The sequence below is a fragment of the Sceloporus occidentalis genome, unplaced genomic scaffold (genome assembly GCF_023333645.1).
Source record: "Sceloporus occidentalis isolate IW3139 unplaced genomic scaffold, rSceOcc1.0.p SCAF_3, whole genome shotgun sequence".
Lineage (NCBI taxonomy): Eukaryota > Metazoa > Chordata > Lepidosauria > Squamata > Phrynosomatidae > Sceloporus > Sceloporus occidentalis.
Genome location: NW_028316983.1, coordinates 218,327,417 through 218,346,591, shown reverse-complemented (window position 1 = coordinate 218,346,591; position 19,175 = coordinate 218,327,417). Strand labels below are relative to the sequence as shown.

At 42.1% G+C, this 19,175-nt stretch overlaps 1 protein-coding gene across 5 annotated transcripts in view; it reads right to left on the bottom strand.

Annotated features, from left to right (window-relative positions):
* Nucleotides 1–12,935, bottom strand: part of ESRP1 (epithelial splicing regulatory protein 1) — a 52,349-nt gene extending 39,414 nt beyond the window's left edge. For 3 of the 5 annotated variants that reach the window (XM_089517644.1, XM_089517641.1, XM_089517642.1), the window contains exons 1-4: nucleotides 12,756–12,935; nucleotides 10,195–10,323; nucleotides 5,989–6,102; nucleotides 1,240–1,354 (exon numbers count right to left, since the gene is read on the bottom strand). In XM_089517644.1, coding sequence (XP_089373770.1) covers nucleotides 1,240–1,354; nucleotides 5,989–6,102; nucleotides 10,195–10,323; nucleotides 12,756–12,887 — 490 coding nt within the window. In that variant the 5' untranslated portion in view covers nucleotides 12,888–12,935. The remainder of the gene's footprint in view (nucleotides 1–1,239; nucleotides 1,355–5,988; nucleotides 6,103–10,194; nucleotides 10,324–12,755) is intronic. The other 2 variants (XM_089517640.1, XM_089517645.1) reach the window with 1 other exon arrangement.
* Nucleotides 12,936–19,175: the final 6,240 nt, after the last annotated feature.

Below are 19,175 nucleotides of genomic sequence, written 5' to 3'. Positions count from 1 at the left end.
GTAATAGATTACTGTTTGCTGTAACAAAGGCCTAAAGATGGCCCCTGCCTTTGCATTTTAATGTTAACACGTTATAGTTTGCAGTATGAGTAATCTCTATTCATTATTTAAGAAATATTTAAGTTAACTTGGGAGAATTTTGGCTATTTATTGATGTTAATGTTTTTTAAAAAATGTATTGAGGACACAGTACTACGGCGTCACTTCTGAAGGCTAGCAAGCTATACATTTTTACAGTAGTGGCTGACACCACAGGGATTTTCAGTCATATTTGCAAGTTCTAGGTGGCAAGGCTGCTTTAGAAGCTGCATGTCAGTGTTGTTTCTCTGGCATTAGTACCCATCAGCCTAACAATATTATGCAATGAATTTGTCCAGCAAACCTCCCTAGAGTAACCCAAAGTTGTTGGCATTAAATGCTACTGGGAGAGGCTCAAGATGATAAACATGCTCGGTCTGGTGAATGTGCACATTGGCAAGAACAAGGCTACATGATCAGACAGAAATCTTTTCCCAACAACCAAGAATGGCTGTTTCTGCAGAAACGGAAAGCCTCTGAAAACCAGACAACAATTCTGTTGGCCTGTGGCACAGTTATATGGTAAAAAAGATGGTACAAGACAATTCACATTGCAGTAAGAGAGTCAGCTCATGGTAATTTATCTCCAGTCTAGACAAAGACAAACCCACATACAAACAGTATGATCAGGAAAGCTTCTCTTCTCCATATTTCTCTCTGCAACTTCATATTTCACATTTCACAATGGGAACCATCTCTCCTTATATATACCTAGCTTATATTTTTTAAAACACAGGGCTTGAAAGAAAGCCAACTTTAACAGTTGTCATCAGTATGTTGTAGTGGTTAGAGCAGGAGTAGAAAATTGTTGTGTTCTAAATGTTTCTCCTGTCAACCTTAGCCAGCACAGCCAGTGTGAAGGATTTTGGGATCAGAAGTCCAAAAATATTGGCAGGCTACTGGCTAAAAGTGTCAGGATCCCCACTGAGTCTTGAAACTCACCAAGTGACTTCAGTCCAGTCATTTTCTCTCATCCTGGCCTTGCTGTGTAGTTAAAAGTAGGGACAAGGATAGCCAATACCTTTTGTTTATTGGAGAAATGGCAGAATATAATTGTTAATTAATAAAGAAAAGTGTTAGCATAAACATCCACTTTGTGCTTTATACTCAATATGAAAAGCAAGAGATTGTACCGTTCTTAAAATCACCACCAAAGGATACATTCTGCCATCACTTTAGCATCCAGTTTGTCAATTTCGGGTGAGCCAGGACAACATTTCTTGAATTCTTTTCGCAGATCAAAAAATGAGTAGAAGCATTCAGGAAGCAAGATATTCTGCAATGTGAGAAGTTAGCTCTAGTATGCCAAGATAATAGCCACCCCATTTTGTAGTCAGACTGAAAGCCTGCTCAGTTACCTTAAAGTAAAAGCCACTTGTCAGTCATCTAAGCATCTCAGTTTGGAAAATAAAAGGACAAGAACAGACTACTGCCTATGGCCAATAGCTGCAGTACAGTAGAAACTCTCCCACTTCTGGCTTCCTAATTAACCACTTCACAATCACTCACAGAGAAAACCTAAATAGGTTTGAAAGAGGGCATTTTAAGAAAGAGAAGCCTAAATCCAATTGTTAGTCCCAACCAGAGCAGATTCACAGAATTACTAGCCCCAACTAATGTAGACTGACAACATCAATGGAACAGGATAATTCAAAACTGTTCTACACTCAGTTAATGTAATGTACCATAATTACTCAGTACTAACAATTGGACAAAAAAACAAACACCTGATATGCACCTTTACTATTAAATGAAATGCAGAAATGTAGGATGAGTGACACTTGGCTTGAAAGAAGTGCATGTGAAAAGGATCTAGGAGTCTTAGTAGTCCCCCATGAGCTAAGGATGAGTTGACTGTGTGATGCAGCAGCCAAAAAAAGACAATGGAATTGGGGGTTGTGTTGACAGGAATATAGTGTCCAGATCTAGGGAAATAATAAAACCACTCCATTTTGCTTTGGTGAGAGTTCACCTGGAATTTTGTGTCCAGTTCTAAGCAGCACCACAGTTGCAGAAGAATATTGACAAATATCCAGAGAAAGGTGGCCAAAACAAACAAAAGTCTAGTAACCAAGCCCTATAAGAAATTACTTAAGAGAGCTGGGTATATTTAGCTTGGAGAAGACCAAGCTGAGGGATGACATGATGCCCATCTTTAAGTATCTGAAGAAATGCCATGTAGGAGACTGAACAAGCTTGTTTTTTTCTGCTCCAGTGACTAGAACATGAACCAGTGGATTCAAATTACAGGAAAAGAGATTCCACCTAAACATTAGGAAGACTTTTTTTTACTGTAAGAACTGTTCAGCAGTGGAATACTGCTGTGGGGAATGGTAGATGCTCTATCTTTGGAGATCTTTAACCAGAGGTTGTATGGGCATCTATTAGGAGTACTATAACTGTGTATTCCTCCAAGGCAGAGGGTTGGATAAGATGGCCCTTTTGGTCCCTTCCAGCTCTAAGATTCTATGATTCTGTTAAAAGCATTTCTGTATAAACTTCACAAAGCAGTGCCCAATATAAATGTATGCCTCTCATTTAGTTAAAGAATGCAGTGCAGTGCAGTCTTGATGTTATCATGATCTGAGACAAACTTAAGTGGCTATTTCATCTCAGACACCATGCAGATGCACTGCGCACAAAAATGAGGCAACATCAGAACACCCTGCATTACTCATGAGAACTATGAGCAAATTAAATACTGCTCATCGCAAATGAATGCCATTAAAATCCTTCTAGCCCTTTCATTTTAAATACAATAGGTTCAAAACTTCAAATAACCCCAAGGCTTAATTTGTTATGTTTACTTTGAAATGCCATGCTTCCAGCCTATCAGCTATATTGGCTTTTAGAAGAACAACAAAAACCACAGCACTGTTGTATAGCTTGGAACGTGAAGGATCCCTCTGTCTTTTCTGCTTGTTGCAGTTCTCATGGTTTTGAAGAATACTGAACATGTTCAAAGTCATCTTTGCCCAACCTGGTCCCTCCATCTGCAAGGTGTTAGATTATGACTACAACAGCCATGCCAGATAGTGGGGATGGGTTTTGTAGTTCAATGTGACTCTGGAGGGCTGCAGCTGGGGAGAAGTCTGCCATAAGTGTTTTCCCTTCCAGCTGTAAGGAGGAAGTTTTCACTGCATCACCTGTTCTATACAATATGCCTCAGGCAAGTGCTATTTGCATACCTGAGGGTGGGGAGAAGTGAAAAATAAACGAGAGGCATACTTTTGTGGCAGATTGATTTCTGTTTTGCTATCCTTTGACAGTCATTTGCTTCAAGCCCTCTTACAAGCCTGGCATGTGTGCATTTCTGGATGTTTGTTATAAACTTGATATACCTAGGATTGACATGATAAATGAAATCACATAGACAGAGGTTGCAGGATATTATATATTTAAATCTTGCTTTGAGAATGAAGCCCTATTCTAAAAAAAATATGAGTGTCTTTGACTGCCTTGTACTTCAGAAATAGTCTGGTTTGATATACTTTAATAACTGTCATGGCTCAATGCTACATAATTCTAGGGAGTGTAGTTTGTGAAGCACCAGGATGGAGCTCTTTGACAGAGAAGGCTGTCTCAAAAAACCATGATTCCCAGAATTCCATAGCACTGAGCCATGGCAGTTAAAGTGATGTCAAACTGGATTATTTCTGCAGTGTAGATGCAGCATTTATCTGATGGACAGGCTAGTCCCACCTGCAGTTGAACATGATTTCTAGGTCTTGGGCAGGCAATTTATTTATAATCTCTCAGTTTCACATATTAATCCACTGGTATTGATTCTCAGCAAAAAAAGGATCACTTAATATATGTTATTACAAGCAATTGGATTTGGAAACGTAGAGCTGTGCTGTGCTTCTCCAGGTGTTGATAAAGTACCACTCTCCTCATTTATCACCATTGGTTAGACTGCCCAAGGCTGATGAGACTTGGAGGCCAAAAACATCACAGGGCCATAAAGTGCCCAGTTCCAATGTACTGGATGCAAAGAAAGTTACACTAAATACAGTAAGTTCATTGGGCAAAAGAGGGGAAAGATTGGAATGAAAAGGGATCCACATTCAAGAATTAAACAAACATAGCAACTTTAAATTTGCTTTCACCAGATGGGTATGGTCATGGGTTCCAGTTCTGTCACATACATTCTGTATTCAGTGACCTACATAGAAATAGCGGAATCTTGTAAAACGAAACAGATAATTTAATCTCAATTTAAATGCTTTTTGAGAAAAAGCATATAAAACCATTAGAACAGTAGGTCCCAAATTTTAGTCTTTCAGGTGTTTTGGACTTCAGCTCCCAGAATTCCTGACTGTTGGCCAACTTGTTACTTCTGGTAGTTGAAGTTCAAAACACCTGGAGGACAAGAGTTTGTGAAGTGGATAAATATTGCCTTCATAAGGAAGTAAAAGAAAAGTGGTCAAATTACAGACATATGGATGATGTTCTTTCCTATTTTCAAACTGCTCAAGTACAGATGAGATTACATGTATAAAGTTATTTCTTTTACTGTTGGCTATTACAACAAACACACACAGCAAACACACTCGGAAAACCAGCACCATTTTTACCCGAATTTCAAGATATACAACAATGTGATGCAAAAGGCATGGAGTACAGATCTAATCTCTTTGAAAAGAGCAAAAACAACTTCACATGTGACTATCCAACACATATGCAACTCTATATACATACAGCAAGAAAGCCTCAGTTTAATTTTTAAATTTATATACACAACACATTTTTATAGATACACCACATCTAATCATAATCATTCCAGGGTAATTTACAAAACTCTAAACATTATAATGCAAACATTCAAAATTCAGTATGATATAAAACAACATGTTACAGACGGAGATGAGGGAAGGTCAGCGAGTTCAGAATAACTGAGATGTTAAATTACAAGATATATAAAAAGTTCCTCTTAGTGCTTAAAAAGCAACAAAGGTAGTGCTATGCACACCTCTCTGAAAATTTGATCCATAGACTGAGGCTCTACTAGGGTGTAAATCCCATTTAATTCAATAGATTTTATTCTAAGCATAAGCAGGATTGCAGTTTTAGGATTTAAATAGCATTGCTGACTGCAAAAATAGAGAATAACTTAAAGATGAATGATGTAGATCAATTTAATTTGAGAGGCAGATGAGCTGAAGACAGATCTAGGTGTGCTAACAGAAATTTGGGAAGCTTGCAGTGGGTTGGCAGGGGCTTCTGAATCTTTTCAACACTGTTAATGGCTATAATGACCACTATCTCCACCCTGGAATTACACCACTGAAAAATGAGTTAAGTTTGTGGTAACCAAGCATGGGACTGGCAGGAGGAGATGGACAGAATATGATTTACATTCAGTTCACTTGGTAGATCTCAGATGTTCTACCCTGCCCCCCAAAAAAAAGATAAGAAAGAAAGAAAGAGTAGAAGCTGCAATATGGTATTCTGCTCACCCCTACACTATAAAACTTAATAGCAGTTGTGATTGATGCTGAAACTCCTGTCAGATCATTATTTACTCATTACTAACCACAGGTAAGGACAACTGCTAAAATGAAACGCAAACATTTACAGACAATAAAATCAATACCTTGCCTTGTAACTTTTTAGAAATGTCAAAATACTGTGGCGCTTAGAACAAAGTGCATCCAGCTCCAAAACTAGTAACTTAACTGAGAGCAGTCAATTATAAAAGGCCACAAGCAGAGTTTGGAAAAGTTATTTTTGAACTATAACTTTCAGAGTGTGGGAGCAGTAATCAAAAATCACTTTTCTAAGGTGTGCACATGAGTTCAGATGAGTGGAATACTTGGGTTTTTAAAAGAAAAGAAGATGGACACTACATCATGAATAATACAACTAGCTGACGACGGGGCAGAACTGAAGGAATTACAATTTTCTTACCTTTTTTGAAGCTTCAGGATGCAGAACCTGCCTAATATGAAGTTGCCCATCAGTGCAGAGACAGAACGATGTACCTACGCCGATATTTAGCTCATTGCTCACAGACTGATTAAACTAAAAGAGACATCAAAACAAAAAGAGTTCAGTTTAGAATGTGAAAGTATACTTTCCAATATTAGCTAATTTCACCACAGTTTTAGCGGGATGCGCCACCTGCTTAAAATGGCAGTACTGTCTGAGACTGGAACACAAGGTAAAAAAATTCATTGTTCCCAAACTCATTTTAAAAATAATTGCTTAATAACAAAAATCCACAAGCTGCCAATTTAAGAATCTGTAAATGTCAGTTTTTTAAAATCCATACTGAATAGTTGCACCAGCAAACTTAGTTCTAATGCAAAGATACTCACTAAAGACAGCTCCTTTTGTTTTTTTGGTGGCTGTGTTATTTGTATTTCTGTATTGCCTTCCTCCCAAGCAGCATAAGCTGGTTCACAAGTCCTCTCTGTTTTTTCCTTACAATGACTGTGAGGCATGCCGTTATAGCTGAGTAGAGACCGTTTCCCCACTTGTAGTCTACAGATACCACCTCCCCTTTTTCACTGCTGGGAATCTGTGGAAAGTACAATAGGCTCCCATACAAAGTTCCCGTAAGACTGTGATAATATATGTAAAACACTTTATAGTAATAGAAGGCTTCATTAAAAATGTTTTTATCTTAAAACAGGAATCTTATCATAGGATCATGATCCTGAAGAACTGGGTATTATCAGCCTTAAGCAAATCTTTAGAGTCTGCAGAATTCCCAGGCTGAGCAGTTGTTGAAATTATGTTCTTTGTATAATACTTGAATGAAAGGTATTTCACAGCCATTTATTCACTTGAACTTCAAAGTTGTGTCCTAGTGTATACATTTGTTACAGAATCAAGTTTCTTTTTTGGAAATAAAAAATGAAGCCACACCACTATGGAAAGTCTGAAAGCAATTAGTTACATGTAACACAGTTACCACTAATGTGTTACTGGCAGATTTGTTTTTAGCAATTACATGATTGCTAAGTTGCAAAACTAATACAACTGGAAACCAAGTTTCTGTATTATTGGTATAATTACCAATGCTTTCTAGCTACTTTTTGAAATTTAAGTGTATTTCTGACACTTTCTGACAAGAGGTTTTATATCATTCTCTTATCAGCCACCCATTTAAAGAAAGAACATAGAATAATGCAGCGAATTATTTTTCAGAGGTGCAAGTAATAGCAATTAACTACTTTTCAAACACTGTAATGAGTAAAAAAACAAAAAAACAAATGCACATTTAAAAAGTAATGTGTAAAAGTCAGTTATCAGTTCTTTCACTGCAGAATCAGGAATGCAAGTGTGAATTGTGAGTGCCTGTTTGATTTATGCAGATGGCCAAACACCTTATAGAGGTAGTTAGAAGCCAAATAAATTATACTAGTCTTCAACTTTTTGAGAGCCAGTATGGCATAGTGGTTTGAGTGTCAGACTATATGACTCTGGAGATCAGAGTTATATTCCTCACTCATCCATGAAATTCTCTGGGTAACCCTGGGCAAGTCACATGCTCTCAGCCTCAGCAAAAGGCAATGGTAAACTTCCTTTGAGCGAATCTTGCTAAGAAGCCCCATGATATATTTTGCCTTAGGGTCTCCATAAGTCAGAAATGACTGGAAGGCACACAACAAGAAGTCTTCAACTTTTTTGTTTTGTTTCGTTAAAAAAAGAACAGCAGAATTGAGTTAACAAAGTAGAAAGGAAATGAGCTAACTTTGAAAAGAGACAGCTATATACCTAAGTGAGGATGAAAAATATGGCAAGTAACTATCTGCCTTTTCACTACGGGTGTCATTCCCAGGAACTGACAATCTGTGACTCTCCACTTTTCCTGTTTTAGAGCTAAATCACTATGAAAAACTGCAAAGCTGATGTTTCCATCAGATAACAGATTCTTATCACAACACATGCATTAACTAGCTCATTGGTAGGATGTTTGTGTTATCACTAACAATTTTGAGAATGGGCAGTACTTTCTTAGTCAGTATTTGCTATATTTGAGTTTTGCTCCATTTCCACCCCAATCATGTATACTGTGCATATATGCCTGAATGCCTAAGCTTATGCTTCATGCATCTGATTAACTGGACTACAATCTATGAAAGCTTCTTCAAATCTTACATGTGCCACACAACTCTTGTTGTTTTGCTGAAATATAGGCTAAAATGGCTTCTTCTCTGAATATGCTTCTAAATGTTCTTTGATGGCAATATCTATAATCTCCCAGCCCATGTGGCCAATTACCAGCAATAATAGACATTGCACTATAACATCAGGAGGACAATAGCTGTAGCAAGTGCCATCAACTTCAGTGAGACCTACAAACCATTACAAATGGATCTACACTACAGAGTTGTATCAGTTTTATAATTAACTATTAGTGCTCCAACCTAAAAAACCTGGGTTTTTGTTGTTTGATGAGGCACCCAAATGGAGCCAAAGTACACTGAAAAAATAGCACTAGATATTCAAATCAGATTAATCCTTTAGTATATACAGTGACCTAGGGTAGCTCAGGAACTATAATTCAGGGAAGCAGACTAGAGTTTTGCTGTATAGTGTATATATACCTTCATTATACAGGTTGAGTCTCCCTTACCTGGAATTCTGAAATCTGAAACCCTCCAAAAACCGAAAAAATGTTAACAGCTGGCTGAGATAGTGACACTTTTGGTTTGTGATCGGTTGATGTATAAAACTTTGTTTCATGTACAAGGTATAAAATTACCTTCAGGCAATGTGCATAAGGAGTATATGAAACATCAATTAATTTTGTGTTTAGACTAGGGTCCCATCTCCAAGATATCACATTATGTACCTATATGCAAATACAGGTAGTCATAAATCCCCCCCCCCCCACCAAATCCAAAACACTTCTGGTCCCAAGCATTTCAGACAAGGAAGACTCAACCTGTATATGATTCTATGTTGGAAAGTTATGTTTCAAGAATTAGCAAGCAAGAAACACCCTGAAACAGCCTGGAGTTTTGACCCAGTCCAAAGGAGTCTGGACACATATTGTCCCTTCTCCTCCTCAAGAAGATGCGAGGGCTGCTTGTGGATGAAGCCTTTTTCTATCCCACTCAGATGTCTTCTCATGTCTGTGTGTGACTCATCCCTTCATCCACACCCACAATCAGCCCAACCCGGTGCCTTTGAACATTTCTTTCATGCATGGATTCCCACGACCCTTAAAATAACCATCTCAGACAGGATAGGTGCAAAAGGATCTTACAGCACCTTTGAGACTGAGGTCCAAATCATACTGCAGAAATGATCCAGTTTGAGACCACTTGAATTGCCCTGCCTCAGAGCTAGGGAATCCTGGGAATTGTAGTTTATTGTGGCACCAGAGCTCTCCGACAGAAAAGGCTAAATGTCTCACAAAACCAATGGTGTCACTAGGGGGTGCAGACCACACCAGGTGACACTCTAAAAGGAGGGTGACATGACTGCAGAATTTTTTAAAATTTGAATTTCAAATTTCAAAATTTTATTTTAAAAGTTTTTTTTTAATTTAATCCTTCATTCTTTTTACATTTTCTTTCTTTTTTAAAAAATCACATTTTAACCAAGTCTTCACTATGCATACGTAAATACATTTGGGTTGTGCATATGATATCGTAATTTGTAGGTATAATTTTAATTTTGCTAGTTGTTTATGTCACAACTATTAGCATTGCATTCAGTGGTATATGGGAATTACAATTGACAAGCAACATGCAAAAAAGCATTGCTCAGATTCGGTATGGTGTGAAATGGGAGGTCAATGGGAGTGTGCAAAACCAACCATAGAGCACAATACTACAGTCCCAGAATTCCCTAGCAGCCAGGGCAGTTAAAACAGTTCAAACTGTTTCATTTCTGCAGGCAATTTTGGACCTAACTGTAAGATAGAAGTTGGTAGCGTGAGCATTCCTAGGATTGACTCTACTTCCTCAGATGCATTTTCCTTTTGCATACTGATTTTACAGATCAACACAGCTATGCTGTTGAATTCCCCCAGAATAGGTGCAGAATTCTTGGGGGATGCTGGGCATTGCAGTTCCCAAATTATAAGCTCTGAGTGGTTCATTCTTCTGGGAAAGCAGAAGAAGGGTTTGAAGGGCGAACCTATGTTTCCTTTACCTGTCTCAGCGCCTGCTCCAGCTGCGGGGCCAGTCTCAAACTCTCCTCTGTAAGATCGGTGTCTTCTTTGCACTCCTGGGTCAGCTCCAGGTGATCAGGACTGATCAGCACTTCGTGAAGCGCTCCCACCTACAAGGAATTAAAGGGGGTTGTGGAGAGGGAGAAAGAAATAGGTCAGGTCTTCCTTCTGGCTCTCCTGCAGGAATTTCCTCGATGAAAGGCAAGGCCCAGGTGGATGAGTCAACTCCTGACCTCTGCAAACCCAGCAGCCTCCATATTTGATCTTAAAAGGGGCCTCAGCCCCCAAAAAGCCTTGGGCCAGGCTGCCTCCCTATCTGTCTTTGTTCAGGAGCAGCTAAACCCTTTTTAATATGGGGGGAGGTTTCTCCCAGGGAGATCAGACGTCCTCCTTTTCCCAGAACATGTCCTACATTTCAACTTTCATGTCCAGGAGGAATTTCAAAAGGTCTTCCATGCTGAGCATGACTAAAAGCATGAACTTATATTTGGGTCCATGGTTTTAGCTTTTTATTTTTCAGTGTCCTACATTTTTCTTGAGTATTCGACATTCTGCAGTGCCTTGTCCTCCTTTTGTGGTCAGAGGACATCTGGTTAACCTGGATTCCTCCGGTGCGGCCATCTAGAGCTGCATCCGCACTGCAGAAATAATCCAGTTTGAAACCACTTTAACTGCCGTGGCTCAATGCTATGCAATCTTGGGATGTGTAGTTTGCTGTGGCACCCGAGCTCTCTGACAGAGAAAGTTAAATAACTCACGAAACTACAGCTCCCAGAATTCCATAGCGTTGAGCCACGGCAGTTAAAGTGAGGTCAAACTGGATTATTTCTGCAGCGCAGATGGGCTTATTCTATGGGGCCCCACCCTAAACACTCAAGGAGACTTTCAGGGATCCAAATTTTTTCTTCTCTCGGTTTTGATATCACAACTATCCGGAGAGAAGCAGAACGGTCCAAACACACTGCAGAAATAATCCAGTTTGAGACTGCTTTAACTGCCCTGGCTCAGTGCTAGGGAATCCTGGGAATTATAGTAATTTATTGTGGCACCAGAGCTAGAGAAGGCTAAATGTCTCACAGCACTAACGCTCCCGGCATTGAGCCAGGGCAGTTAAAGCGGGGTCAAACTGGGTTATTTCTGCAGTGCGGTTTGGCACTAAGAAGTCGGAGTCACGCGGAGTCGCGCCCAGATAGTTTCAGCCGAGATGGTTATCCCAGTTTCGCTGCGCAGCAGGGCTCCCTCGGTGACTTGACAGCCTTCTCTATACAGTGCCTCCACAGACATGGCTCCCCCCTCAAACCAGTTTCACCCCGGAGTCAAGCCCCACTGAAGTCTAAACCCCATTGGGAGAACTCTCTGAAAAGTGATTTATGGCTAGTTTCATGCCTTGGGGTTTTTTTGCATTTAGAGCCAAAAGCGGCGCAGTGGTTTGAAAGTTGGGACTTTGGAGACCAGGATTCGAATCCCGGACTTGGCCATAAAACCCACTGGGTGACCTTGGGCAAGTCACACTCTCTCAGCCTCAAAGTCATGGCAACCCCCCGCTGAAAAAGCCTGCCAAGAAAACCCCATTGTAAGTCCGGCATTAAGGTCGCCCTAAGTCGGAAACGACTTGCAGGCACACAACAACAACAACAACAACAACCAACAAGATTTCTTTTGGCTGTTGTAAGCCGCCTTGAGTCTCAGACTGGGGAAAAGGCGGAATAATAAACACCAACAATAACAATAGTAGTAGTAGTAGTTCCCCTTCGACTTATGGCGATCCTATCATGGGATTTTCTTCTTGGCAACTTTCTTTTGAGGGAGGTTGCCATTGCCATCCTCTGAGGCTGAGAGAGTGTGACTTGCCCAAGGTCACTAATATTTTAATAATAATAATAATAATAATAACAATAGGAATAGGAAACAAGCCCTAGCCTAGGAAAAACTCCCGGGAATATTGAGAATTCAATAATTATAATAATAAGACAAGCCCTAGCTTGGGAAAAACTCTCTGGGAGACTGCAGCTTCCATTACAGTAATAACAACAACAACACCAATGCGAAAGAAGCCCTGGCCTAGAAAGAAGTCCCCGGAATATTGCAACTGCAATAATAATACTAATAATGGGAACCAAACCCTAGGCTAGGAAAAACTCCCAGAGATACTGCCATTTCCCGAAGAAGAATAATAATAATGAGAAGCAACCTCTGGTTTAGGAAAAGCTCTCTGAGATATTACAAGTTCGATAATAATAATAATAATAATAATAATAATAGTAACAATAATAGGAAACAAGCCCTAACTTTGGAAAAACTCCCAGGAATACTGCCATTTCCAGAGTAACAATCATGGCAAAGAAGCTCTAGCCTAGCAGACACCTTCAATAATAATAATAATAATAATAATAATAATAATACTGGGGAACAAGCCCCAGCCTAGGAAGAAGTCCCAGGACTCTTGCCCCTTCCAAGCCGCTGGGTTGGGGATGCTGGGTGTTGGAGTCCCCTCCTGACACTTCCTCCCCCAGAAGCCCAGCCAACCCATTGGGAGCGGTACCTTCTTGTGGGCCAGATCGACCACTCTCCAGAGGAGCTGGACCAGCTCCCTCTCGTCGGAGCCCAGCCGGAGCCCGTTGAGGCCAGCGGTGGTCCCGAAGAGGAGGACCAGGTAGTCGGGGGACGTCGTCATGGAGGAAGCCCACCTCCACCCCAGAAAGAGAACTCCCTTCACCCAGAATGGGGAGCCCAGAGCAGAAGCCCCCCCAAACTCCCTTCCCTCCTCAGTCCTCTTCAGTGCAGAAGAAGAAGAAGAACAAGCCCCAGCCCCCCCTCAACCCCCCCACCTTCCAGCCCCAAAGGCAGCCCAGAGTGCCCTCCAAGTCCTTTGAGGGAAGGAGCGCATGCCCAGTGAGGCCCTTTTGGGGGGACCAGAGGGGGAAAAAGTGCCCTAATGGCTGAGGAGGGGAGGGTTCCTCCCTCCAGAGGCAGGCAATGGCGCCGAGGAGGAGGAGGAGGAGGAGGAGGCCCTACCTGCCCACGTGGGACAGGTGAGGCACACCTGAGGCAGGGCCACGCCCATTGCCCCCCCTGGGCAGGGAAGGAGGACGTGGCGCCAAGGCCGGGGAGGGGGAGGGGGGCATGCTAGGGTTGAGGGGACTGGGAAACCCCCCCCCCAGGGAAGTAGGGGGTAGTGGGTAAAGACCCTAGGCTACTGCATCCACACTGCAGAAATAATCCAGTTTGACCCTGCTTTAAGTGCCCTGGCTCCATGCTGTGGGAGTCTGGGGAGTGTAGTGTGGCGAAGATAGAGACTAGGGAATAAGTGAAGAGTTGTAGGGTGTAGTGGTTTGGGACTCTAGGCTACTGCATTCACACCAAAGAAATAATCTGGTTTGGCCCCAGTTTAACTGCCCTGGCTCCATGTTATCGGAGTCTGGGAACTGTTGTGTGGGGAATTGTAGAGCAGAGGTTTAAGACAGAGACCAGGGAATAACTGAAGAGTAGGGTGTAGTGGTCTGAGACTCTATGCTGCATTCCCACTGCAGAAATAATCTGGTTTGACACCACTTGCCAAGAGAATCCTAGACACTTCTTTGATACCTCTTGCCAAGAGAACCCTAGATCGGGATCAGAGTCGACCTGAAGGCACATAACAAAGTATTAGCAGTAATCATCATAATATTAATTACAAAAAGCCCGACAAGACGTGACACTTCATTGGAGCATTATCCAGCGGTAGCTCCCACGATTCTTGGATAGAATCAGAAGAACTAATGGTTCCACCAGAGATGATGATGATGATGATGATGATGATGATGATGATGATGATGATGATAATACGCAGGTCTTCGATCACTTTCCAGGCATGATTCTGTCATCCTTGCAACAGCCCTAGAAAGTTCTCATTATTGTCGAGGGGGGAGGTCCAAAACACACTGCAGAAATAATCCACTTTGAAACCACTTTAACTGCCCTGGCTCAGTGCTAGGGAATCCTGGGACTTGTAGTTGATTGTGGCACCAGAGCTCTCTGACAAAGAAGGCTAAATGTCTCACAAAACTACTATCCCCAGAATTCCCTAGCATTGAGCCAGGGCAGTTAAAGTGATCTCAAACTGGATTATTTCTGCAGTGTGTTTTGGGCCCTAGTTGGGCTTCTTTGGTGAGGGCTCACCATGGAACAGTCCAGATCAGGTGGGTCTTGTCCCCATGTTTTTATGTGGGGTGAGACCACCTTTCATATCTCTGGGGGGCTGGAAAAAACAACTACAACCACAAAAGGAAAGAAGAAGAAGAACAAGAAAGTCAAGAGGTAAGGGGTGCAATACAGGTTTTGCTGCCTCTTTGCCTTAAGTTTAGGAACAGCGCTTTGCATAGCAAACAGCATTAATAACCCACCCCTCCTTTTCAACCTTGCCTGTGCTTTCTTGTCTTGTTCTTTCTAGCTCAGGGCCCACATCGCTCTGGTGGAATAAAGAGTCCGGTTGGGCCATTTAGAAGCAAGAAGAAGGAATCTTCAACTCTCCAGACCTTGGAAAAGTGAATTTTAGGGACTACAACTCCCAGAATCCCCCAGCCACCCTGGCCAACGTTCTGGTGTTTGTAGTGATGTTGTGTGCCTTCAAACTGTTTCTGACTTATGGAGACCCTAAGGTGAACCTATTATGGGTTTTTTGTTGAGGGGGGGAGTTTCTCCAGAAGGGCTTTGCCATTGCAATCCTCTGAGGCTGAGAGAGTGTGACTTGTCCAAATTAGGTTTCTGTGGCCCAGCCAGGATTTGAATCCTGGTCCCCAAAGTCCTAGACCAATGTTCAAACCACTACACTATAACTCCCAGAATCCCCCAGCCACCATGGCCAGAGAGCTGGTGTTTGTACCCCCCATAACTTCCTAGATCTCCTCTTGATGTTTTGCCCTGCAACTCCCATCACCCCTAACAGCCGTGGCTAATGTTGGGGAGGACTGGAATTTGTAGTCCAAAACATCCCCCCACCCCCCCCGAAAGGCTCACACTTGTTGTTGTTGCTTTGGGGATGATGCTGTCAGTGCAGAACAGCACAAAGGGATAGGAAGTTACTGGCAGCTGGGATATGTCATCCTCTTTTGGTGCCATCCTGTATTCCTTATTTTGGAGGTCTTTGCTCTGGCAGCCCTTGTTGCTGTGTGCCTTCAAGTCATTTCTGACTTATGCAGACCCTAAAACCTATCACTGGATGTTGTGCTCTATTTATGTTTTTCCCCCTTTTGTATGTTTTGTGTGCTTTCTATGATTTTAGCATAAAAATTTTAATAGCTTTTGCATTTTTACTGTAAGGATACTCATGTGGTGTAGTGGTTTGAGGATTGGACTATGATTAAGGAGACCAGGGTTCATATCCCGACTCAGCCATGTAAACCCACTGGCTGACCTTGGGTGAGTCACACCCTCTCAGCCTCAGAGGATGGCAATGCCAACCTCCTCCCCGAAGAAACTTGTAATAGTTTGATTGTCACTTTTGTAGATTTTTGATTGTACTGTGCTTTTAAACAGTAGGCCGCTTTGAGTCCCAGCTTTGGAAAAAAGCGGGATACAAATAAATTAACAACAACAATGATGACAGCCCTGATCTCCAGAATCATAATAGTCCAACATTCAAACCACTAAACCAGATGAGAGGCTCAATGCCAGCCTAGGGAACTGATCGACTTTTCTCAGCCGCTTCTACCGCCTTCTTTTTTGTTCTGCAGAAGCTTCAGAGGCACCTTCTGGGTGGATAGATGCCAGGACCAACCCAATGCCCAAGCCGGCAGCTTTGAAGCACCTGTTGGACCAGGCGATCCGGTTTGGGAGGCAGAGGCTGGAGGAGTTCCTTGGCTTGGTCTCCCCCCCCCCCCCCGCAGTCCTCACCCACCCCAAAGGCAGAGTGACCAGAAGGCCTAACCACAAAGAAGGACCAGGCATTGCAAAATGGAGGACACTCCAACAAAAATGGGGGACACACCCAAATAAAAAGCTGCAAACCCTCATACAAATATAAATGCATGCTTTTTAGCCAGGCTCCAAGTGGAAAACGTTTGGGAATTCTTCTTGGACAGAAGGTGGGAATGTAGGGCATGCCCTAGAAAAGGGGGACCTCTGGTCACCCTGGCCCCAAAGGTAAAGGTGACCCCACTTGGAGTGAGGCTGGGAGGACAGGGAGACCAGATGTCCTAATCAGAAAGGGGGACAAAGCACTGCAAAAAGGAGAGTATTCAAACAAAAATGGAGGACATTCCCAAATAAAAAGCTAAAAACACTTATATAGATGTAAATGCATGTTTCCTAGTCATGCTCTAAATGGAGAACATTTTGGCATTTCTCCTGGATCAGGATGACCAATCCTCCAACCTCTTTCTGTTCTGGAGGAATTCCAAAATGTCCTCCATTTTGAGCATGACTGAGAAGCATAAATTTATAGTTCTGTGAGTGTTTCGAACTTTTACTTGGTCATGTCCTACATTTTTATTGAATGCCCTCCATTTTGAATGCCTTGTCTTCTGCAATTATGACACCTACACTGTAGAAATAATGCAGTCTGACACCACTTTAACTGCCATGACTCCATTCTAAAGAATCCTGGGATTTGTGAAAGCCAGTGTGGTGTAGTGGTTTGAGCGTTGGACTATGACTCTGGAAAACAACGTCTGAATGCCAGCTGGGCCATGAAACCCACTGGGTGACCTGACAAGTCACATTCTTGCTGCCTCAAAGGATGGCAATCCCTCTCTAAAGAAAAATGCCAAGAAAACCCCATGATAGGTTCACTATAAATCGGAAACCACTGGAAGGCACACAACAAGCAAGCACCCGCACCCTTTGGCAGAGAAGGCAAAAGCCCCTGTAAAACTGCAACTCCCAGGATTCCATAGGATGGAGCTGTTGTCTGTTGTGTGTCTTCAAGTCGTTTTAAACTTAAAACAAACCTATCACAGGGTGTTGTTTGGGGGGGCAAGTTTCTTCTGAGGCTGAGAGTGTGTGACTTGTCCAAGGTCACCCAGTTGGCTTACATGGCTGAACTGTGATTAAAACTGTTGTCTCCATTACACCATACTGGATAGGTGAAGCTATCACGGAGTTTTCTTGGCAAGTTTCTTCAGAGGTGATTTGCCATTGCCATCCTCTGAGGCTGAGAGTGTATGACCTGCCTAAGGTCATCTACTGGGTTTCACTGGTTGAGCTGGAGTTTGAACCCTTGTCTCCTGAGTCATTATCCAACACTCAAACCACACCATCACAGTGGCTCTTGAATCTCCATCTCCATCTGTAGGATAGAGCCATAGCACTTCAAGTGGTGCCAAATTGCATTTTTCTATAGTGTAAGAACCAGTTTGAGTGTTGTACTATGATTCTGGAGAACAGTGTTTGAATCCCTGCTCATCCATGTAAACCCACTGGGTGACCTTGGGCAAGTCACACTCTCTCAACCTCATAGGAATGCAATGGCAAGCCCCCTCTGAAGAAATCTGCCAAGAAAACCTTGTGATAGGTTTTCCTTAGGGTTGCCATAACTCGGAAACAACTTGAAGGCACACAACAACAACAACTGATGCACCCCAGTCTCTTGAAAATCTGGGGAGGTTACTTCCAAGTTCAAAGGGCCCACGCATTTCTGCCTCCGTGCCATACTGAAAGGGAAAAGAGCGACAGCACAATCTTACCTATGGAATTTAACATATGGAAGAAAATTGGAAGTTTAAATAGGGTTTATCTGGTGAAAATAGCACAATTACTATTAAATCGAATTAATATTTTCACACACAGTGGTCATTATCCCAGGAATAACCAGAAAATAAACAGCAGCAAATCATTCACAGGAAAATCTTGTGAATGATTTGTTGCTGTTTATTGCCTGGTTGTTCTGGGGTTAATGGTGCTTTAATTGCTTTTGATCGCGATGTCGTGTGAAAAACTTTATTGCAATTGTGTGATTTTTGCTGGATGTTCCTGGGATAATGGTACTTTATTCATGACATTATGTGAAAATCTTAATCACGAATGCAAGATTTTCACAGGATAAACCCTGTTTACACTTCCAATTGTCCCCATCTGATAAACCCCTATGTCTAATGTGAATATAAAGAAAGAAAGAGAGAAAAGAAAGAGTAGCATTAAGTATTTTTCAGCATAAAAGGAAGGAGAAAGTAGGCATATGGCACATTTTCTTTTAACGGATTTGGTTTCTGCTGAATTAAATTGATTCATTTTAAAGCTGCTACAAGGCTGGTGCTTTTATTTAAAAATATTGTTGCTTAACTTTTTTTCAATTTTATTTCCCCACTTCTGTGTTGACATTTATTGAATTGCACAGTAAAGTGGGGTGGCCACTGGCTCAAATGGCAGAGTGCCTGTGGCAGCATTTACTATTGATTCCATGTTTATCCTGCTCTTTTTGAAAAAGAGCATTTATTTTAAAAAAGCACACTCCAGTTTTCTTCATAATGTAAACACAAAACACAAATGATTTATCAAAATCTCACAACAGTGTGCTGTGGTAGGTAATTTGTGTGACAGGAAAGCCCAACACAACAGTTATGGCTTACACTGGGGAGGGGGAAGTAGAGAGAAAATTGTGATTCTCCATCATTTATTGGACTCCACCTCCCATCAGTCCTGGTCACCACAGGTAATGATAAAGACTGGTGGCTATTGCAATTCAACATGATCTAGACCAGGGGTAGGCAACCTGCGGCCAGCGGGCCGGATGCGGCCCGGCAAGGCCTTGGGACCGGCCCCAGCCCGGTCCTGCCGCCGATTGCCGCCGGAGCCTTTGGGGCGTGGGGCCTTTGGCCTATTAGGAGGAGGCGGGCAAGGGGGGGCAAGTGGCAGGCAAGGGGGGCAAGCGGCAGGCAAAGGGGGGAATTGTCTATAGAAGCCTCCGAAACATGCATTTATATTAACATTTTTTAAAAAAATCAGCAAATTTTTTAGCGTGCCCTCCATTTTTTAAATAAAAGTGTCC